Source organism: Urocitellus parryii, chromosome 10 (assembly GCF_045843805.1).
Source record: "Urocitellus parryii isolate mUroPar1 chromosome 10, mUroPar1.hap1, whole genome shotgun sequence".
In the NCBI taxonomy this organism is placed as follows: Eukaryota; Metazoa; Chordata; class Mammalia; order Rodentia; family Sciuridae; genus Urocitellus; species Urocitellus parryii.
The window spans coordinates 36,794,470-36,813,712 of NC_135540.1; the positions used below are offsets into that span (position 1 = coordinate 36,794,470).

The following is a 19,243-nucleotide window of genomic DNA, read 5'->3' on the forward strand; positions in this document are numbered from 1 at the left end:
AGGAAAGGGGGCTCAAAGTCCTGTCAGTAAGCATATAGAGTTTTTGTGACATACACACTGCAAGACTGCTTATATAGAATCAGGAGATAGGAGCAATAGTGTTCTATGTGAAAAGTAACTCTACATCGTAAGCATATTTGATGTGCCCTTTTTCCTAGCACATATTCAGTTCAAATATACTTTGATGTGTTTACAAAGTATACTATTTATCTATTTAGATCAAGATAGAGTAATATTTCCAAAGAGTTGTTTTAGATGAAGCAAGGGGAACACTGAAAATTGGTTCATATCTGTGCGAACTAGGTATTTGGGTTAGCAATCTTGACCTCCATTTTATCCTCCTTCTATTGAGAGGTTGGAGAGGAAAAAGCTACATTTCTCAGGATTCCTAATAGCCAGAGCTCTGTATGCCAACAGGATGCATTACATTTGCAAGGGATGTGGAATGTGACCGGGAAGGTGCAGGCATCATGGTTGGTGGGGCAGGCAGTGGAAGCAACCAGCAGATGGGACTGCTGCAGGCAGTGAGACTGCTCATCCCACGGGACTTACCAGCATCATGAATGTGTGGTGACTGTGATGCTAATAGCAGTAGCATCAGTGGAAACAGCAGCTTCCGACCTCTGAGTTGGTAGGATGCTAAAGCCAAATTCTGTGGTCACCTGCTGACTTCGTTTTTAACAGCCCTTCTAAAGATTATAAGCACCTGTTTTCTTGAATTGGCTCTTTCTGCTGAAATTTGTGAGGTTCTGTTCTTATTACTGAACTCAGAGGGGTAGGGAATCACTCAGTAATAAGACCTAATATAAATAAATAAATACACACAGATGAAGTACTTAACATTCCATCAGGCTTACTCTCCAAAATTTTAAGTCACTCTGCATGGGTTTCCCTTAGTTAATGATCAAGTAACTGATGGTTTAAGACACATGTCCTATGTATGTAAGTTTGACAGTGCACTATATTGATACCTACTTTTTAAAATATATATACATTTATATATGTATAAAGATGCTTATGAAGATTTGTCTTCTGTAGAAATCAGGAGTCTTCCCATAGCCACGTCTGGTAGGATCAAACCATTCCAAAATGCTCTTATATCCCGCTTCATGTAGATGGTCATTAGCATGAGACTTTCTGAAGACAATCAGATTTGTCAAAATGACTTAATCCATCTTGGAATGAGATTCAGGTACTCTTTGTGATGGTCAGTGAGTTCCATATTTTGAGCCGCATTTTCTGCCAGCCTCACTGTGATGACAGGGACCTTTTTTCATTCATTTTTTTTTATGTCAAATACCTAGATCAGGTATTAACACAAAATACATTTTATTAAGTATTACTTTTAAATAGACTTTAGAAGGGGAATCCAGATGTCTTTAATGGAAATGTGGAGGCCAGGAATTTTTTTTTAGTTGATTTATTCACTTATTTATATGTAGTGCTGAGAATCGAACCCAGTGCGTCACACATGCAAGGCAAACTCTCTACCGCTGAGCTGCAACTCCAGCTCCAAGGCCAGTATCTTCATTGTGACGCCTCGAGATACCATTCTTTTTTTTTTTTTTTTTTAAGAGAGATTTTTTTAATATTTATTTTTCAGTTTTCAGCGGACACAACATCTTTATTTTATTTTTATGTGGTGCTGAGGATCGAATCCAGCGTCCCACGCATGCCAGACGAGCGTGTTACCACTTGAGCCACATCCCCAGCCCAAAATACCATTCTTGAGCTAAGCACATTGGTGTGTGCCTGTAATCCCAGTGTCTCAAAGCCAGCCTCAGCAACTTGGCAAAACCCTGTCTCTAAATAATATATGAAAAAGGGCTGGGGGTGAGGCTGGTCAGTGAGTTCCCTGCTCAATGGCAGAGCACTTGCCTAGCATGTGTGAGGCACTGGGTACAATCCTTAGCACCACATTTAAAAAAATAATAAAGGCATTCTGTTCATCTATAACTACAAAATAATAATAAAGGGCTGGGGATGTGGCTCAGTGGTTAAGCGCTTCTGCGTTCAATCCCTGATACCAAAGAAATAATATCTTGGCTTTGTCTGCAATTGAGGAGGGCTTTTGTTGTTAGGTTTGGTTTGGTTTTGCACTATTAGAAATTGAACCCAGGGATCCTTAACCCTTATTATTTTTTATTTTGAGATAGAGTCTTACTTGAACTTGATTCTGTCATAGCCTCCCATGTTGCTTGGAGTATAGGTGGGCACCACTGTGTCCACCAATGGGGTTTTTTAATGTTTGAATATTAGATGTGCAATATATTTAAGCATATACTTTGATTAAGGAAAAAAATTTTCCCTTATTTTTACTATTTTATTTTTGAGAATTTGGTACTTTCTCCATTTTGGTGTTTATCTTAGTGGATAGTTATTTTCAAATAATTCTACTAGCTTTTCATGGCTATTCTTTTAAGGTATTTTTTTCTCGATCTGCACCAATAGAAAATGGCAGTGCAAGCCAGGCACAGTGGTGCACATCTGTAATCCCAGTGGTTTGGGAGGCTGAGGCAAGAAAACCACGAGTTCAAAGCCAGCCTCAGCATTGGAGAAGTGCTTAGCAATTCAGTGAGACCCTGCCTCTAAATAAAATACAAAACAGGGTTGGGGATGTGGCTCAATGGTCAAGTGACCCAGAGTTTAATCTCTGGTACCAACAAAAAAAAAGAAAATGGTGTTGCAAAACTTGGCTCTCATTCCCAAAGGAGGTTAAGTAAATTACAACATGAAGAAAACAAAAAATAAGTGCTGTTTGTAAATGACACTCACCTGTAATCCCAGCTACTCTATTTATAATCCCAACTAATTGGGAGGCTGAGGCAAGAAAATGGAAAGTTCAAGGCCAGCCTCAGCAATTTAGTGAGACCCTGTCTCAAAAGAAAAAAGGGCTGTGGATTTGCTCAGTGGTAGAGTGCCCCAGTAGAACAAAATTTTAACACCTTATGCTATATCCTATGTGATTTTGCTTGCTATTTTATAATTGTTTTATTGAGAAAGAAGGCTCCTTTTCAACTTGGAATCTGAAGCCAACGTAGGAAAGGGCCAAAATCAGTGTGGTCACATTTAAAAATACAATATACTTAGGCATAAATTCAACAAAAGTGGAAAAGTCCTGGACACCAAAAAAGAAAAATTTTTAAAAAGCTGATTTTTTTATGCTGGGCATGGTGGCATGTACATGTGATCACAGCAACTCAGGAGGCTAAGGCAGGAGAATTCCAAGTTCAAAACCAGCGTAAACAATTTAGTGAGACCGTATCTCAAAATTTAAAAGGACTGGGGATGTGGTTCAGTGGTTAAGCGCCCCTAGTTTCAATTGCCAGTACCAAAAAATAAAATATATTTTTTAAATTCTTGAAATTAACCTAGATAGACAAACTGTTTTCACTAGTCAGAAGACCGGCTGTTAAGGTGTCTGTCTCCCCTAAATTGATCTATAGTCGATTCCTATCAGAATCCCAAGGAAGCTTTTTTTGTAAACATTGACAAGATATTAATAATCATATGGTAATGCAAAAGACCAAGAATAGCTTAAACAACTACTACTGGAATTTATGATGTATAAAGCAACACAAATCAAGAGACTGGATATGGCATTAGTGTCAAGGTGGTAATTTGATGGTTGAAGCAGAATAGTCTAGAAGTAGGTCTCATATTCATGGATGACTGATTTTTTTTTTTAACTAAGGAGCAAAAATAATTCAACAAAGTATAGTCTTTTCAAAAACAGTGCTGGATCAGTTCAATGTCCATCATACATAAAGGAAAAGCTATGTATTCCTTGCATTGTATACAAAATTAAGAATTGCAGACATAAATGTAAAACAAAATTTCTAGAAACATAGGTGGCAAAAATCATGACCTTGGGCTAGGCAAAGATTACTTGTTAATAATAAAAATATGATCCATATAAGAAAAAACTGATGTATCATCATTATAATTAAAAACATCTACTCTTGGAAAGCCACTGTTAAGAGAATGAAAAGACAAGTCACAGATGGAGAAAATATTTGCAATCATCTATCTGATGAAAGACTTGTAGCCTATCCATGATATATAAACAAATCTCAAGAAAACACACCTCAATTATAACATGTCAAACATATGAAAAGACATTATCAAAGAAGATACATGGGTCAGGTGTGGTGGCGGTGGCATACATCTGTAATCCCAGCAGCTCTGGAAGCTCAGACAGGAGGATTGCCAGTTTAAAGACAGCTTCGGCAATGAGCAAGGCACTAAGCAATTCAGTGAGACCCTGTCTCTAAATAAAATACAAAACAGGGCTGGGGATATGGCTCAGTTAGTAGAGTGCTTCCCTCCAACACACAGGACTCTGGGTTCAATCCCCAGCACCACAAAAAAAAAAAACAAACAAACAAATATATATATATATATATATATATATCAGCATTAAAAAGGAATAAACTATTGACAACATGGAAGAATTGCAAAATAATTATGCTAGGTAAAATCGTACTTTAGGTTTGTGCAATTTGGGGGTGGAAGGGCAGCAGGGGTATCAGGTATTGAACTCAGGGGCCCTCTACCACTGAGTCACTTCCCCAGCCCTATTTTGTATTTTATTTAGAAACAGGGTCTCACTGAGTTGTTTAGCGCCTTGCTTTTGCCAAGGCTGGCTTTGAACTTGCAATCCTCCTGCTTCAGCCTCCTGAGCCACCTCTCTTTTTCCTGTGTAAAGATAGTGAGCACTTTTCCTGGGAACAGAACCTATTTGGCAACCTTAGTTGGACATTAATTTGACTCAATCCCCAAGTTTCAAAGACAATTTTTTAATGAGTTCCTTTGGCTTCTGATTTTACAAGAGATGCTCACAATATAGAGTAGACAAGATAGGCACATGTTTTTGAAACTGGTAGAAGACAATAGTTTGCTAAGAGGGTAAAAGCTACAGAGTCACTGGAACAACACTATTGCTTTCCTCTGTATATAATACTATAATACTCTCTGTATTTACAATGTGTTCTGAACTGTTTGTTACAGAAGAAGGAACTATAAACTACTTGCACCTGGTGCATGATGTTCTCCCAGGAGACCTAACTTGAGAGTGGAATCCACCTCAGGAATTGCCTGCCCCTTCACCATACACAAACCCACTTCCCTCACCCTTGGTTTCTTCCTCCCTCCTTGACTCCAACAAGATGCATCTTGCACTGCACTTGTGCTCTGATTTCCAACTCCTTCAAGATCTTGGCATCCTTTCTCTACTTTCCTCTATCTTCCAATCTTCCATTGTTTCACCACAGGCTCTGACATAGTCACATTTCTGCCATTAAGGTAATAAGTTTTTAGCCTGGTGTGGTGGCACACACCTGTAATCCCAGCAGCTCTGAAGGCTAAGGCAAAAGAATTGCAGATTCAAAGCCAGACTCAGCAATTTAGTGAGGCACTAAGCAACTAGTGAGACCCTGTCTCAAAATAAAAATAAAAAGGGCTGGTGATATGGCTCAGTGGTTAAGCGCCCTCGGTTCAATCCGTGGTACCAAAAAATAAATATTAAATAAGTTTTTAAATTCCTCTCTTGCTATGTACTTCCCTTTCTCTTATTTTTTTTTTTGTCGTTGTTGTAGATGGACACAATACCTTTATTCTATTTATTTATTTTTATGTGGGGCTAAGGATCCAACCCAGTGCCTCATGCATGCCAGGAAAACGCTCCACCCCTGAGCCACAACCCCAGCCCGATTCCTGTCTCTTCTTTCTGTATTTATTTTCATTAAAAAAAAAAAAAAAAAATCTATGGTTGCTGTCTCTACATCGTACCTTATCTTCCTCCAGTGCCCATTTCTTCCACTCAAACTGCTCTGCTAGAAGTCTCAGAGAAGTTTCTTACTGTGAATTTCTTATTGTGATCGTCTTTTTGTGATTTTTCTGTTATGGAAAGATCATCCCCAAGCCAACCTAATAATGAGGACATAGTTTTTTGTTGTTGTTGTTTTTAAGAGAAAGAGAAAGAGAGAGAGAATTTTAATATTTATTGTTTAGTTTTCGGCGGACAAAACATCTTTGTTGGTATGTGGTGCTGAGGATCGAACCAGGGCCCCACGCATGCCAGGCAAGCACCCTACCGCTTGAGCCACATTCCCAGCCCAAGGACATAGTTTTGAGAGAAAGAAAATAAGTTTTATTGTTTTGCTAGCAAAGGAGAAACACCAGGGATCGCTGTCCTCAAGGCTGTGCTTCTGCCCATCTGGGAGAACAAAGGTCTTTCAAAGTGATGATTCCAAAGCTACATGCCAGTGTGCCCAAAGGGGGGCAGGTGTTGAAATTCACTTGCTAATTTGTGAAAGGGAGAAGAGGAAAAATAAGCCTCAAGAGCAGCTCAGTGGTAGAGTGCTCGCTTAGCATGTGTGGGGCCCTGGATTCAATTCTCAGCACCGCATATAAATAAATGAATAAAATGAAAGTCCATCACCAACTAAAAAATATTAAAAATAAATAAATAAAAATAAGCCTCAGTGGCAGAGCAGCAAGATCCTATATTCAAAATCATGAAGTAGACTATACTATTAAACTCCTGCCTCAGCTTCCTGAGTTGCTAGAATTACAGGCATGTGCCACCAAGCCCAGTTTAAAGTCCAGTTTTATTGAACTTTTAAGTCCTTCCTGATGTGCCCATGTATGGCTCTGGTCCCACACCCCACCATTACAGTCTGGAAACCATTTCAGTTTCCTGAATGGGTCAGTCTCTTTCCTGTGTTTTTACATGTGCTCTTTCTTGTTCCAGGATCCCTCTTCCTATCCCGCTTTCATTGTTCCATTTTCCTCACCTCATTCCTGTTCATTTTTCAGGATTCATGTCAACTGTTGTGGGCTTCCAGTAGATGCTAAATAAATACACGCAGGGTGCGCCTACCTGGCTTAGCACTGCCTAAGCACAGTCCTCTTTCTAATGCCTTCTGAGTGTTTGGTTCACTGTATCCCGTTAGTTAGCCAAAAGTTCCACCTAGTGGTATATGCAGAATATAACAACTACCTCCAAATGCAGCATTTCACCAAGGAGGACAAAACTTGGGAAAAAGGAATGCCTTTGTCCTCACCATATTTGGTGGTGAGACTCTACTATGGCTCCTGGCCATGCTAGTAAATAAGAAGAAAGAATTTATGGTCAGGCCATCACAGTAATAAGCCCCAATGAAGATCCTGTGCATTTGTAAGGACCATGCCTGGAGGGTAACCTGTAGAAACAAAATGGGTCCCCTGAAGTTCTTTTTCAAATGTAAAGACCTAACCCTAGGGAACATTCCAGCCAAATCCTTTGTCCCAGAGCTGCAGGAAATGGAAGGCAGAGGTAAACCCAAATGGGAGTTACTGGAAGTATTAAGATTCAAAGGCTAGGGGCTGTAGCTCAGTGGCTTGCTTAGCATGTGTGAAGCACTGGGTTCAATCCTCAGCACATTAAAAAAATAAATAAAACAAAGGTATTGTGTTTTTTTAAAAAATCAAAGGCTAAAGGACAAGGCAACAGTCTTGATTGTTATTTAACATAGATTTTGGTGAAGGCTCGTACCCCCAAATTTTATAAGCCTCTAGGTTAGCCACCAAAACCATATCCTGCTGAAGCCAGATTTAAAATTAGGTAGTCAGTGTGAAAAGGTTGGGCGAACGTCGGAGGAAAAGACAACCAAGAGACTGTCTCATGCAACAGCAAAGGGTTTATTGGGGGTCCAGCATGCTGGGGCTCAGAGCTCACTTCAGAGGAGCAGAGAACAAAGAGCCCCAGAACAACTAAAGCAGAGCTTATATACATTCTTTGGAAAGGGCAGGGACTTTACATACATCATAGCATCCCTTAGCAAATCATCACATACCGCAGGAAAATCAAATAACAACTCTAAAACATGATTAGCACATTCACTGGCGGGAACAGTTCGGGCGGGGGTGATTGGTCAGTCCTAAGAAGGGGTATACGTTTAAACTGATTGGTTGAAGCCCTGAGATGTATATGGCACGGTTTCCCAACTTGTTATCAACTACCATAAACTTCTGGGAGGGTCATCTGGCATCCCAGGTATTTCCCTGTCTCATGCTGATTGGTGGCTGCTAGGGGGTTGCTATGGATCTCCACCTAGCCTGAGTCAGGGACACCTGGCGCAGCAGACCTCTCTTGTTATTTGTATATAAACAACTTAGCAGGGTGGGAATGTGCCTAGGAGTGCCCTGTGGGTTTTTCCAAGGACAAAGGCCATGTCCCTTCCTTGGACAGGCTTTGCTCTGAGGTAGAGACTGGTTTTTCAGTGTTACCACTGTTTACCGGTGACGAGTCCTTGCTTCCCCAATGTCGAAGTATAACACCAGAGAAGCACGCCGAGGCAAGGTTAGAGTGGAAAGTAGTTTATTAAAGGATAGTAGAAAAGACTTCTGAGAAAGAAGTTCTGCTTTTCCCAGACTTCATTCTCAACATGGCCTCCATTTTGGATTTTACTTGATATTAGACCCGATTTACCTAACTACACTGACTACCTATCTTCATTAGCAGCTCAGAAGTGCTTGAAATATCCACCTTCCTTCAGGCCTGATAGGAGGACCTGCAGGATGGTGTGAAACCACATCCTCAGCACTTGTGGTTAGCATTGCCAAACTGCCCAGCCAGAAAACTGAGAGTCAGGGGCTTCAGGGTATGAAACCCCTGCCTCAATAAGGGCTAAAGACCCTTCCAGATTGCTTTCTGCCACAACAGCAATATTTAGAGTTTCCTCACAGTGCGGTTATGGTAGGCAGAAGATGATTGGCTTATGGATATTGTCTTGCTTATGTATTATTGACAGGCACACCCCACTCAAACCCTATAACCATTGTGTGTGTAAGAGTAAAAGAAATTGAAGTTAAAATGTAAAAGACCAGGCATTGAAAAGCTGCTTCTAAACTGCAAAGCCTGAGTTAAAAAGTAAAGGACTAGGTATTGTAGAGTTTCTGAACTGCATACAGAACCTGAAATTCCTGAGGCAGTTAAGACATTGCCCTACTGACCATTTAGTTGATTAATAGCCTAGGACCCTGTGCAGCTTGTCACGTAGGCATTCAGGGCCCGAACCAATCAGTTTGAATGTAACCTCCTCCTTAGGAATGACCTATCACTCCAGCCCGACCTGTTCCCGCCAATGAATGTACTAATCAACTCTAAGAATTGTTGTTTGATTTTCCCACGGTGTATGGTGATTTGTTAAAGGAGACTGTGATGTGTGTAAAGTTCCCACCCTCCCCAAAAAGTGTACTTAAGCACTGCTCAACCCCTGCCCCGGGCTCTGGGCTGCTCTCCCTTCTTGAGTGAGCCTGGAGACCCAGCGCGTTGGAATGGATCCTCAATAAATCCCCTTCTGCAATTGCATGAGTCAGTCTCTTGGTGGTCTCTTCCTCCGACGTTTAGCTGGACCCTTACATTGTGCATTCCAAAAATAACCTGAGCTACTGGACGACGACCTGAGGTGGGTCTCCAGCCAGTTCTCTCACCAGTTCCCAAAGTCTGTGTGTTGATTCCATGTCTCTACACCCCCCTACCCCCCCACCCCCCAGAGACAAGGTAGCCGAGTGACCATAGATCACAAAGGGACTAGGAACACATTCACCCTGGTTTTGTGAAGTCCTCCAATTATTGCAGAGGAGGAATGGAGATGAGTTCCATTTAGTGAAGGAGTACGCTTATGGTGAGTTCAGTGCAATAATTGAAGATAATGAAGTCTATGTCTGTCACCAAGAAACTTGGTTTAGAACTCTAGAAACAAGTTGAAAAAATCTAAAAAAGGGTATCATATCTGAGAGGGTCACAAGAAGTAGCACAATGGAAACAAATCTAGAAGGTTCAAAAACTGCATTGGGCAGGGAATGTGGCTCAAGCGGTAACGTGCTCGCCTGGCATGCACGGGCACTGGGTTTGAACCTCAGCACCACATAAAAAAAAAAATAAAGATGTTGTGTCCACCAAAAACTGAAAAATAAATATTAAAAAATTCTCTCTCTCTCTCTTAAAAAAAACTGCACATCACTTTTGAACATGTCTCTAATTAGCAGATGTCTTGAAACAACAGAGACTTAGATATTGCACTTTTTAAATAATAGGTTTATTGAATTGAGTGTGATGGTTCATGCCTATAATCCCAGCAGTTCAGGAGGCTGAAGGAGGAGGATAGAAAGTTCAAAGCCAGCTTCAGCAAAAGCAAGACACTAAGCAATTCAGTGCAACCATGTTTCTAAATAAAATACAAAATAGATGTGCCTCAGTGGTCTGGTGCCCTTGAGTTCAATCCCCAGTACTGGTAACCCCCTCAAAAAGAAAAATAATAATGGGTTTTTGATATATAATCCTTGTAGCATATATTTACATACATTAGTCTCCCTTTATCCCTGGTTTCACTTGCCATGGTTTTGGTTACTTGTGATTGACCCCATCCAAAAATATTCTTTGTTTTGACCCTTTCATGCGAGAACAAACTCACTTAACTTTTATTATAGTATATATAGTATATTTTATTATTTTGGTTAATCTCTTACTAAGCTTAACTTATAAACAATTTTTTCATACATATGTGTGTATAGGAAAAAAAAAGTAAGTGTATACTATCCCTATACTAGAGTTCAGTAGTCTTTGTGTTTTCGGGCATCCATGAGAGGTCTTGGAATGTACCTACAAGGGAAGCTACTGTAAGTCAGACATGTAAAGTGTGCAACTCAGTGGTTTTTAGTATATCCATGGCATTATGCAACATTAGCTGGGCGTGGTGGCTCATGCCTGTAATCCAGCACATCGGGAGGGGGAGACTGAGGCAGGAAGATAGCATGCAGGTTCAAAGAAAGCTTCAGCAACTTAATGAGACTGTAAGCAACCTAGTGAGAACCTATCTCAAAATAAAAATAAAAAAGTCTTGGGATGTGACTATGTGGTTAAGTGGCTTAGGTTCAATCCCTGTACACACACACAACACACACACACACACACACACACACACACACAGAATTATGCAACATCATCACGATCAAATTTTAAACCTTTTCATTTCTCTAAAGAGAAGCCCTACTACACCTCTCAGTTTAACTCCATAACCTCCCCTCACCCTAGATAATCACTAAACTACTGTCTGTTTCTGTAGATTTACCTCTTTAGTCAACTTTTTCGCTGCTGTGACCAAAATACCTGAAAAGAACAACATAGAGAAGGAAAAATTTATTTGGGAGCTCTCAGTTTCAGAGGTCTTAAAGTACATCAGATACCCCCACCCAGAAGACCCTTGTCATAACTAAGCTTCTTCAGAGACCCTCAAACATTCTATTTAGCATAATTGTTCTTAGACTATCAGCAAGAACTTTTATAACAGAGTTTTCAAGTGGAGGGTGTGTTTGCAGAGACAGAGAGGGACTTAAGGCCTCCAGCCTGGGTCTGGAGCGTACACAGAGGTGTTTGCCTCTCACAGGACTATAGTGAGGTCCTTCAGAGCCAGCTGGTGGGAAGAAAGTGGAGGGGACTCTCCATTTCCTAGAGTCCTTGGCTTAAATTGGGTGCCCAGAACAGTGAAAAAGCTGCTTTTATGTGAATTTCTACAGATTGTGAGCCTTTAAGTTCCTCCACTTACACACTGGGTATAAAGTTCTAAAACTTTCTGAACTCGGGGCTCAGAGGGGTGATTTGATGGAGGCAAAAATCCCCACTTTGAACCTGGTTGTAGCCAATAAACCTGCTTCCTGCTATTCCTCCGTGTCCAGCCTTGTCTGTCCTACTACAGCCTTAGTTCATAAATGGCCAACTCCATTCCTCAGGGCCTGAAGTGAGGAAGGATATCATGAAGGAAAGGTGCATTGAAGGAAAACAGCTCAGGACATTACCAGGAAGCAGAGAAAGAGAACACCTCACCAGGGACAAAATATATAACCCCAAAATATACCCCCAAAGCCCCACCTCCTCCAGTTACACGTTACCTGCCTATAGTCAGATTCAGTTAATCCCCATCAGGGATTAATGTACTGATTAGGTTAAGGCTCTCATCCCAATCATTTCACCTCTAAGCTTTCTTGCATTGTCTCACACATGAGCTTTTGGGAGACACTTAATATTTAAACCATAACACCTGTTATGGACATTTCATATAAATGATCAAATAATATGTTATCTTTTATAACTGGCTTTACTTAGCATGTTTTAAAAAACTCATGTTATAATGAGAATTATTATTTTTTGTATTGGGGACTCAACTCAGAGGTACTTGACCATTGAGCCACATCCCAAATCCTATTTTGTATTTTTATATAGAGACAGGGTCTCACTGAGTTGCTTAGCGCCTACCTTGCTTTTGCTGAGGCTGGCTTTGAACTCATGCTCCTCCCTCCTGAACCGCTGGGATTACAGGCATGCACTAAGGTGCCCAGCACTTCAGTCCTTCTTATTGCCAAATAATACTTCATTGTTTTCATACCACATTTCATCTATCCATTCATCAGTTTATGGACATTGGGTTGTTTCTATTTTAAGGCTATATGAATGATGCTGTTGAGAACATCTGCATATAAGTTTTTGTATGAAAATAGGTTTCATTTCTCTTGAGTAAACACCAAGGAGTGAAATTGCAGACCCAGACTCTATATTTAACCTTGTATAGGCAGCTAACCATTTTCCTAATAAGTTGCAGTGTTTTATATTCTCACCAGCTTATGAGGACTGTTTGAGGTTTATTAAAACTGCAAATCCATTCCTAAGAGTGCAAGTGGGATATAAAAACATGTTGTATTCTTTTTCCCTCATTCTGTACTGTTGTTATCCATACTACGTTATAAACCCAACAATACTATAATTATTTCATATAATTTGATGTCTCTTAGAGAAAAGGAAAGCAAGTATATATGTATAGCATTAGTTATGTTGTTTTCTGGTTTTCTTCATGTATTTCTAAGAATTCAAATTACCATCTGGTGTCATTTCCTTACTCCAAATATACTTTGCTCACATTTACTTCCTATAGACTATTAATATCGTGTTATATGTTATAGACCTTTAGTAAAATTGTATACATACTGTTTTCTACAGTTTCTCTGCAAATCAGTTAAGAAGAAATATGGCCAGACATGGCAACACTCACCTGTGATCCGAGTGACTCAGGAGATTGACCCCACATTTGAGGCTTGCCTTAGCAACTTAGTGAGATCCCGTTCCAAAATCAAACTAGAATAAAAAGGTCTGGGGATGTAGCTCCATGGTAAAGCACCCCTGGGTTCAATCCCCAATATGGGGGAAAAAAAAAGTTTACTGTCCAGATAGACAAAATATAGACACAGTACAAAAAAACTAGAATAAACCATGTAGTGTTTGACACGTTATACATATTTGGGGTCCAAGTATAATTCAACACATAAGTACAGTGTGATTATATGGGGTAATTCACATTTCCTTCTCAAACAGTTTGTTAGGGAGCTTCAGATTCCTATCCTAATTTTTTTGTTGTTTTTAATATTTTTTTTAATTGTTGATAGACCTTTATTTATATGTAGTGCTGAGAATCAAACCCAATGCCTCACACATGCCAGGCAAGTATGCTACTGCTAAGCCACAGCCACAGCCATCATCCTAGTTTTTTTTTTTACAAAACATAAATTATTATGAACTATAGTCACATTATTGTGCTGTCGAACATCAGAACTTACTTCTCGTAACTGAAGTATTTGCTACTTAGATAATAACGGTCCAGTTTTGAGTACGAATTAGAACCAAGCATCCGGTTCCTATTTTTCTCAACAGAAAAGTCCGTTCAAAATAAAGATGCACATTACAGAGTAGTTAATAGTAAAGCCGGATTCCTAGATGGTTGCAAGCTCTTATCTTGGTAAGTCATCTATACTCCAGATTTCTCTTCTGTACAGAAATGTTAATATTACCTACACTTTAGGTTATAAGATTAAAGCATACAGTATAATATGCCTAGAACTGAATCCAGTAGAGCTTGTACAAGTGACTGTGCTAAATTGATTCTATTACTGAGACAATGGATAAATAATGAACTCCCTCAGGAGAATCATGTCAGTTTCCCCAGTTAAAATGCTTAACTTCCAAAAAGTAGAAATTGACTTCTCAAGATACAATGTTTATTAGCAAAACTGTTCATATAATTTGAGGTCTCTTAGAGAAAAAGAAAGCAAGTACATATTTATAGCATTAGTTATATTAACTTTATAACAGTATAACATTTATACTGAGTTCTAAGGTGGTTAAATTTGAGATTTAATAAAATAATTTGTTAGGAAATGACCAAGAACTTCTAATCTTCCAGGTTCTTTAAATATTGTGTGATTTTAAAATGACTTGTGGGCTGGGGTTATAGCTCAGTGGTAGAACATTTGTCTAGCTAGCATGTGTGAGGCACTGGGTTTGATCTTTAACACCTCATAAAAATAAAGGTCCATCAACTAAAAAATATTTTTTAAAAAATTAATGTGATTTGGGGCTGGGGCTGAGTGGTAGAGCACTTGCCTGGCACATGTGAGGCCCTCAGCACCACATAAAAAATAAACAAAATAAAGGTGTGTGCCCATTTACAACTAAAAAAAAAAAAAGTGATTTGTACTATTCATTTACATTGAATTAATGCAATAGAAAACATATCTTAGGGTTTTTTGTTTTTTGATACCAGGGATTGAACTCAGGTGCTCTCAAATACGAAGCTACATACCCAGCTCCTTTTTTCAAATTTTGAGGCAGGGTCTAGCTAAGTTGCTGAGGTTGGTTTTGAACTTGCTTATCCTCCTGCCTCAGCCTCCAGAACTACTGGAATTATAGGCATGCACACTATGCTTAGCAATCTAACATATTTTAATGTTCTGCTGATGGTGAAGGGGAAATCACTGTCTAAATTTTTCTAAGATGCTAATGAAGAATCATTAGGCTAGGACTGTAGCCTAGTGGTAAAGTGTTTGCTTAGCATGCAAGAGGCCCTGGGTTCAAATTCTAAGCACAGTAAAAAAATATATATATATTCAATTAAGTTTTTCTTCTTCTTCTTTTTAATTCAGCCACTTTTATTTTTTATTTTTTTGAGAGAGAGAATTTTTTTAGTATTTATTTTTTAGTTTTTGGTGGACACATCTTTGTTTGTATGTGGTGCCAGGCAAGTGCACTACCGCTTGAGCCACATCCCTAGCCCTCAATTAAGTTTCTTAAGATAACTACTGGAACATTATTTATGCTATGCTTCTGAAATGTTTTGTACCATGCTCTTAATCAGTCCTGTTCAAAAGTCTAGAAAACTCAAGGCTCAAGCCCTTTGTGCCAAATAGACTTACTAAAGCAGGAAAAAATAAGTATGCCTCAAAACACACTGTTAAATTCAACAGGACACAATCAACTATATCAAGTCTTCCCTCCCATCCCTAGCCTTACTTGCCAAAGGTACCCACTTTCCTGAGAAAATGAGTCTACTTTAGATTTTAAGTGCCTTTCTAAGCATAGCGTATTTGTTTTTTTTTTTTTTTTTTGTACCAGGGATTGAACCCAGGGGCACTCTACCACTGGGCCACCCAGCTCTTTTTTATATTTTACTATTTACATACAGTTTTTAATTTACAATATTTTCACAATTTCCCTTCTTTAGTACCATACTCATTACCAAAAACAAAACAAAAAAGAAACCCAAACCAAAACCCACTTTTTTATGTCAACTTCTTATTATATTTGAAACCAAAGAGATTAAGGTAATTTTATGAACTCAGAATTTTTTTTAAGTACATGAAATTTCCATTTTATTATACAGTTTTATATCACACTAGTTCAAATGCATTTCTCTAAAAACTCTTCCAAAACTTCTTTGGGATTAACTGAGTCATCTCTAACATGGCTATGGCTTTACCACTGATGCTGAAGTTAAACAAATAAAATTCCAAATGATTGAATTTTTACATTAATAAGCTAAGAAATGGCCTCAGATTAATAGGGGTGTTAATCTCCATCAAGAAATGTTGTTGAAATGTTTCTTCTGATTCAGCAGTTATAAGTCAGAATCTTCAAAAAACAAGGGCAGAACAAAAGTACCAAGAAGCTTATGCAGCTTATACCTCCCACAGTCCTAAGCCCAAGAGAAGCAAAGCAAAGCAACTTTCCTGCAAGCTAAATGGGTCTCCAGTACTTGCATCTAATTGAGCTTTCAGAGATATATACCTATCATCAATAGGTTTACCACCTAGGCTATGGTTGCACTAATTATGTCTAAATAGTTTAATACCCATCCAAGTCCAAAGGTGAAAAAACACATACACTGGTATGGTAATCGGCAAGAGCAAACTATAAAAGCAAAGGCTAGCAGTACTGGTACAGCCCTGTGGGAAGTTTTCTTCCACAGAGGCAGAGTAGAACAATCCTGCTAAAGAGATGAGTGGAATCAGAACAGTCAACGTTGGCAGAGACAGAAACATTCTTCTTTCCCACTTACTACCCGCCACCTTGTCTGAAAAGGTATATAGTATTAAGAAAATTTAATTGTTTTTAAAAAATTATGAGTTAGTGTTGCTCCGTTTCTTCTTGTTTCTTATTTTGCTGTGTCGTCCTAGCTGCTTGTGGTATCATATTAGGAATCCCATCAATGATTGGATAGGCTATTCCCAATTCTTCATTAATCAATTCATTTGTTGAGGCTTCATATCTGAGGGGGGGAAAAAAGAACAAAATGAACTGTGGAAACAAAATGCTTCTAAGCTTAATGTTCAATAAAAACCATTTATCCAATTTTTGATACTGTCAATCCCAAAGAGTATTAATTACAAAAGCAGCAGTAGCCAATTCAAGCATTTCTCTTAAGAATCTGTAATTATTTCCATTAGTTATTGGTCATATTATTTTTTCAGTTTGTTCCCAAGTTTAGCCTTAATTCCTTTTTTTTTTTTTTTTGGTACCAGGAATGGAACTCAGGGGCACTCAACCACTGAGCCACATCCCCAGCCCTATTTTATTTTATTTAGAGACAGGGTCTCACTGAGTTGCTTAGTACCTGGATAGGTTGGCCTCTGGAGCCACTGGGATTACAGGCATGCGCAACGACCTTAATTCTTAATTCTTTTCCATACCAGTTAGAAAATATCTCTCCCTTTTATCCAAATATTCCTTCATTATCTAGTCAATCCCAAAATCATCCCAGTTGATTTACTACTGGTACAAAAACTAGAGAAAGATTGAACTTCCTCCTTTTAGAGTAAATGCTAAATAGAGAATCTTAATTATACATTAGATGGAAACCACAGAAAAATCAAAATATGTAAAATAAAAGCTTGAGAAAATGTGAAGGCAGAAATGAGGAAACTTTGGAAAGCAGTGAGTCTCTAACAGTGGTCCACTTCACCATTTGAATATAACCCTGAGGGACATATTTTCCTTTTCCTCTTCTCCCTCTCACTCTCCCTAATCTGGGGGTGGGGAACAAGACTACCTTGAGTTATCTATCATATTCTTATTATTGAATTGGCATGGGGACAAGGACCAAGCTTTCGATTACAAATCTTCAGTGAGCCAGTTATATAATTAGCTAAAAGGTAAATCAAATGATAATTTCGAAGTTTAAGAAAATGGGATAATAACGTTGGAAAAAGCTAGAAAAATATGAAAATAAAAAACTGCTAACAATCTACCACCCAAAGATAACCACGGGTAACCTTTGGTGTTTGTGCAATTTGTAAATGGTACCAATCAATATGCAGTGTTAGTAGCCTGGAACATGTAGAGCTATTGTCCCAACAACTAGGTTAGAGGTTAAAGACGCTTTTACAAAAACCAGCTAGCCCTCAACTATGTAGGCAGAACTATTAAAATTGTCAGCTATCAGTCTGTACGGAGTACTTTCACAAGAATCTGGAGATTACTGCAATTATTTATGCTTTGGCCCTGTCCTGAATCTCAATGACTCAGAAAACTTGGCTGTTCAGAATGTACCAATGCCCGGACCCTGTCGCCGAATGGTACCATTCAGTAAGCCCGCGGCGCCGGCGGGGATGGGGTCTTGTCTGGGAATCGGCGTTTTTAAAAGGGCCCGGCTGATTGGAAAGCGCTGCCAAACAGAAAGCGAACCTCAAAACGAAGACCCACTTCCGCGGATCGGCGACTGGTCTCGGGACGTCTGAGGTTACCCTCGGGTCTACTCTCGCCCTGGACGCCGCAGCTGAGGTGCTAGGGAGCCCGGCCAGGCCAGCGTCTGGGAAACCTCAGCGGATGCGGGACAGACCGGAACGCCCCCCCCCCGCCCCCGCCCACGTATCCCTTCCGCCAACGTAAACCCGGGGCTGGCGAGTCGCACCTGAGCGGCTTCTTGGAGAGAGGACACACTAGGAATTCCAGCAGTGCCTGATCGAAAGTGCTGGACGGCTCTTTCGCCCTCTCGCTCCGATCTGCCAAGGACAGAGACCTTGTCGCGCGGAGGCACCTACGAGTGACCGCGGATGGCGGCGCTCGTGTCCTCCACAGCGTCGAGGCGAGCCTGCAGCGTACTCCGTTCAGCATGATCCGCCGCCGGCAAACTCGCCTCCCAGCGCCCTACGCCAGCCGGGGAGCGTCCCTTTTCTCCGCGCTGTCTCCTCACGCACCGTCGACCAGGCCCCGCCTCTGGTGCACCAAAAAATGCTGCCCCGGAGCACGTGGGCACTGGTACTTTGGTTCCGAGGGAGCACTTGACCCGACTGCTTTTCGCAGGGTTATGATCTCTGCCTGGGGTTGGAGGACTTTGGTGCTGCGCCCTCCTGTGTACAAAACTACAAACAAAACCTAGGCAAGGTGTATTTAGCACTACACCCACAGCCCCATTCAGTAGATTTGTGATCCCAAATTTACCTCTGACTTCCCAAGGAACCAAATTTGCCTCTGATTCTCCAAGGAATTGATGTCTGTTTGACCTTATCTTATTCTTTAGTACAGAATAAAACAATATAGGCTGTGAGGCCCATCAGCTTGGTTCCATATCCGCAGTTTAACTAGATGGCTGAATTTTCTTATGTGTATAATAAGATTATAATTGTACCCACCTCGTGAATTCCTTCATAATTACGGGGTTAAATGTAATAGTGCATGCACCAGCATTTAGAAAGGTTCTTAGCATAAATTAATGCCCAATTAATATTATCTATTTTATTCTCAATGTTACCCATTGTTATTTTTATATCATCTAGTCTTTCCAGTTCAATACACTAGAATATTCCATATTTTTTTTCCTTTTGTTGTGCTGAATATTCACTTAAATCTTTTTTGGATTATTAGGTTTTATCATTTCAG

At 39.8% G+C, this 19,243-nt stretch overlaps 2 protein-coding genes across 2 annotated transcripts; both read right to left on the reverse strand.

Annotated features, from left to right (window-relative positions):
• Window positions 1-15,453: 15,453 nt before the first annotated feature.
• On the reverse strand, window positions 15,454-16,495 carry Pigy (phosphatidylinositol glycan anchor biosynthesis class Y). The gene has a single exon (XM_026405198.2). The coding sequence runs from the start codon at window positions 16,405-16,407 to the stop codon at window positions 16,192-16,194; it is 216 nt and encodes a 71-aa protein (XP_026260983.1). The 5' UTR covers window positions 16,408-16,495; the 3' UTR covers window positions 15,454-16,191.
• Pyurf (PIGY upstream open reading frame) lies at window positions 16,409-18,577 on the reverse strand. The gene is made up of 2 exons (XM_026405197.2): window positions 18,276-18,577; window positions 16,409-16,634 (listed from the first exon to the last, which is right to left on the reverse strand). The coding sequence occupies exons 1-2, from the start codon at window positions 18,476-18,478 to the stop codon at window positions 16,493-16,495; spliced, it is 345 nt and encodes a 114-aa protein (XP_026260982.2). The 5' UTR covers window positions 18,479-18,577; the 3' UTR covers window positions 16,409-16,492.
• Window positions 18,578-19,243: the final 666 nt, after the last annotated feature.